The sequence below is a fragment of the Quercus robur genome, chromosome 7 (genome assembly GCF_932294415.1).
Source record: "Quercus robur chromosome 7, dhQueRobu3.1, whole genome shotgun sequence".
NCBI lineage: Eukaryota > Viridiplantae > Streptophyta > Magnoliopsida > Fagales > Fagaceae > Quercus > Quercus robur.
Genome location: NC_065540.1, coordinates 228,455 through 231,767, shown reverse-complemented (window position 1 = coordinate 231,767; position 3,313 = coordinate 228,455). Strand labels below are relative to the sequence as shown.

The 3,313-nt window shown below is 37.1% G+C and overlaps 1 protein-coding gene across 1 annotated transcript; it reads left to right on the top strand.

Moving 5' to 3' along the window:
- Positions 1-1,497: 1,497 nt before the first annotated feature.
- LOC126691570 (uncharacterized) lies at positions 1,498-2,693 on the top strand. The gene is made up of 2 exons (XM_050386588.1): positions 1,498-1,851; positions 2,360-2,693. Exons 1-2 carry the CDS (start codon positions 1,577-1,579, stop codon positions 2,496-2,498), a joined length of 414 nt encoding a protein of 137 aa, XP_050242545.1. The 5' UTR covers positions 1,498-1,576; the 3' UTR covers positions 2,499-2,693.
- The last annotated feature ends 620 nt before the right edge of the window (positions 2,694-3,313 follow it).

Sequence of the window (3,313 nt, the reverse complement as noted above, 5' to 3'; positions counted from 1 at the left end):
ACCAAGGTAAGTCAAGTCTCTGATACCAACTGATGTCATGATAGCTTTAAGAAAGCACACACGATGCTCTCTTTGATGGAGCAAAAACTAAACTATTAGTTTCTAATAGTAAACCTTGAATCTACAAGGGGTTTCCTTGAATCCACAAGGAGATAATTGGAATCCATCAGAGAAAGAATTTGACAAAAAGTCTGTATTTTATTGATAATAATCTGTTTTATCTCTGACGACTACAAAACATATAATTACTGAGAAAAAAAAAAAAAAAACGTCTAAAACCCTAATTCACACTAATTACACGATTAGGTGCCAAATTACGAAATTTATCAAAAATGGCAAAATTGAGTTAAATATAGAATCATAAACTATTGACCTTAAGGATCGTTCCAAAACAGATGAGACCTTATTTTGACTTTTAAACTAAAAGTTATTAAAGAAAAACAAATATTACTATAAATAACAAAAACACTATTTTTAGGGCCTTAATGAAGGAATTCGCCTAGGTGACGCTTATCTATGTGATTCTGGATCAGAATGCTGTTTCTTTTCAACCTACCAAATTTCATGCAATTTCAACACTGTCGCCCTGATGGCCTCTACTCGCACCCTCCTTTGATCTTGCATTGTGACTTCCTGTGCCGCTGCTGCTCCAAGAAGGCATGTGCTGTCTGTTTTACATCATCCTCCCTCTCGGGTGGCTAAATCCAAATGGCTAACATGTAGCAGGGCTTGTTTGGATTGAGGGGGAGTGGAGGGGAGGGGAGTAGAGTAGAGTTAGTTGAAAAATAACATCTGATGCACCATCAAAGTAGAGTTAGCTAAAACTGAAATATAGCATCTGATGCACATCATCACTAAAATTTTATCACACTAGATAAAAAGAAAGAGAAAAAAACGAGAGAAATAAAATGGGTGCATATGTGAGGTAGAGTTTTGTGACATAACAAAGTGTGTGTGTGTAGAGAGAGAGAGAGAGAGAGAGAGGCGGGTGGGTCAGATTGTGGTGGGTTAGAAATACCTCAACCTGCTATTCAAACCAACCCACTAAATTATCTATCTAACTCACCTAACCAAACCCGTCTCACTTAATGGATCCGCATGAGTTGAGTTGGGTCAGGCGTCTCAGCGGTTTTTTTGCCTGCTCTAGCTTAAATTCTTTTTATAGGCTTCACAAAATGTAAAATCAAGCTCTTTTTTCCTCCTTTCTCCTACCCGAAATCACCCCCAAGACCCAGAGTCAAGGGATTTTTTATTTTTTATTTTTTATTATTTACTCATAAATCATGCATTGGAAGTTTTATTAGTTTTGTTTGGGACCCTTTTGTAGGCTTTTGGGATCAGTTGGGAGTTGGGACCCCCGACCCCCCAGGCACCCAGCCTTATCCAAAAACCACAACAATCTTGACTTCTGACGTGGCCTTATCCAAAGTATTAACACATAGCAGTATTAACACAGCAATAGGCCAAGCCCTGAACGATATAAAACATGGAAGCGTGTCAGCTTAACATCCAACAACAACAACTCAAACCCTGAATCTCTACAACCCATTCAACTGTACAAAGAACATTAAACACCATGGCATCAATTGCTCCTCTTCAAGCCATCTTTACACACAGGCCATCACCATCAGCATTTGCAGCTAGTCCCCTTCATGCACCGTCATCAGTAGCTGGTTCAACAGTCATTCCATGGAAGAACAAGAATGAGATAATTAAAAAGAGAAGATCTTCAACAGTGGTTGCGGCTGTTGGAGATGTATCCGCTAATGGCACCACCTACCTTATTGCCGGCGCTGCTGCTGTGGCCCTCCTTGGAACTGCCTTCCCTCTCCTATTTTCTCGCAAGGACTTGTAATTACATTTTCCCCTCCCATTGCTCTCTCTCTCTCTTTTCTTTTCTTTTCTTTTTTTTTTTTTTTTTTTTTTTTTTTTTTTAATTTAAATTTAATTTTTATATAATTCGATGGTCCCAATGAGAGAATAAAGATTTGGTCTCTGAATATATCCGTTACATAAACAACAGAAAGTGCGTAGTTTAGCTACAAGGTTTTCCCCTCTCAATGTTTTAGTTTTTGCCCTTTTCTCTTATGATGTTAGTTTTTGAATTGATTTCATAAAAATTGCCATTAAGATACTTGTTGGTTGTTGCTCAAAAACAATAAAGATGAAAGCAAAACTAAGATAATATGTTTTTAAGAGTAAAGCAAATGTTGAACAACCTAACCTATCACTCTGCTGGGCTTTGCTAAGCTTCATCCTATTTTATGTAGTTTACAGTTTACTGTTTTTGTGTGGGATGATTTATTTGTTTGTTTTATTTTCATTTTGTGTTTGCTTGCCAATGCTCATCTCATCACAGGTGTCCAGAATGCGATGGAGCGGGTTTTGTTAGGAAGTCAGGGGTGACCTTGAGGGCAAATGCAGCACGAAAGGACCAAGCTCAAATCGTGTGTGCTCGCTGCAATGGTCTTGGCAAGCTCAACCAAGTTGACAAATAGATGTCCGATGTAACTTCCTTTTTGCTTTGCAATAATTATATTGTGATCATACTTCGTCTTCAATTATTCTGAAGCTATGAGATTATGAGGTCCCTTTTAACACGGTTAGATCTCCAACATATTACATGTATGCCAAGTGTAATTTACACCATATATATTTGCCAGTATCTAAAGCATGCTAGTCTTTGATTATTATTTGAATCCGTGGTAAATAAGTGAACAAATTCTCATTTTCGAAAATTGACAAACAAGTCAATGTTGTGGCCCTTCCACTATGCCTCATATTACTAGAGTCTAGTTATTTTCATCAAATTATGCTACCAACAAAAGGACGTTGGTTATTTGTGAGGAAGCCTTTCCCTATTGGTGTGGTTAATAGTTATAACACAATTGTGAAGGGGACATATATTCAGACTATTGGCAGATATATAATCGCAATTGTAATCTCGTTTGGCTACATAATGAATGGCCTGATATCCTTGGTCCTCTTATTGGGCATAAACTTGGGATATTCTTCCAGCGCATCGTTCCGTCCATGCTAAACTATGAAATTTACAGATAAAAAATGATAGTTTAAGAGTGATAATGACATCTTTTATAGTGTCTCGTAACTCTGGTTCAAATCTCACCTACCTTCTTCGCCACTATCTTCCTATAAAAAAATATGTTAGATTTACTAAACCATTGGCAAACGAACTTCCGTAAAATCATAATGAAACAGTATAAACTTCATCTCGAGGCACTACTAGGATTGCCTAAAAAAGATATTATTACATACAACAATTTTCACAATATTTTTCAGCATAGTTGATTTG

Bases quoted from the DNA above. Each gene is read 5' to 3' on its own strand.
- LOC126691570 (XM_050386588.1), top strand. From the start codon at position 1,577: ATGGCATCAATTGCTCCTCTTCAAGCCATCTTTACACACAGGCCATCA. The intron at 1,852-2,359 runs GTAATTACATTT...ATCTCATCACAG, and splicing joins CTATTTTCTCGCAAGGACTT to GTGTCCAGAATGCGATGGAG.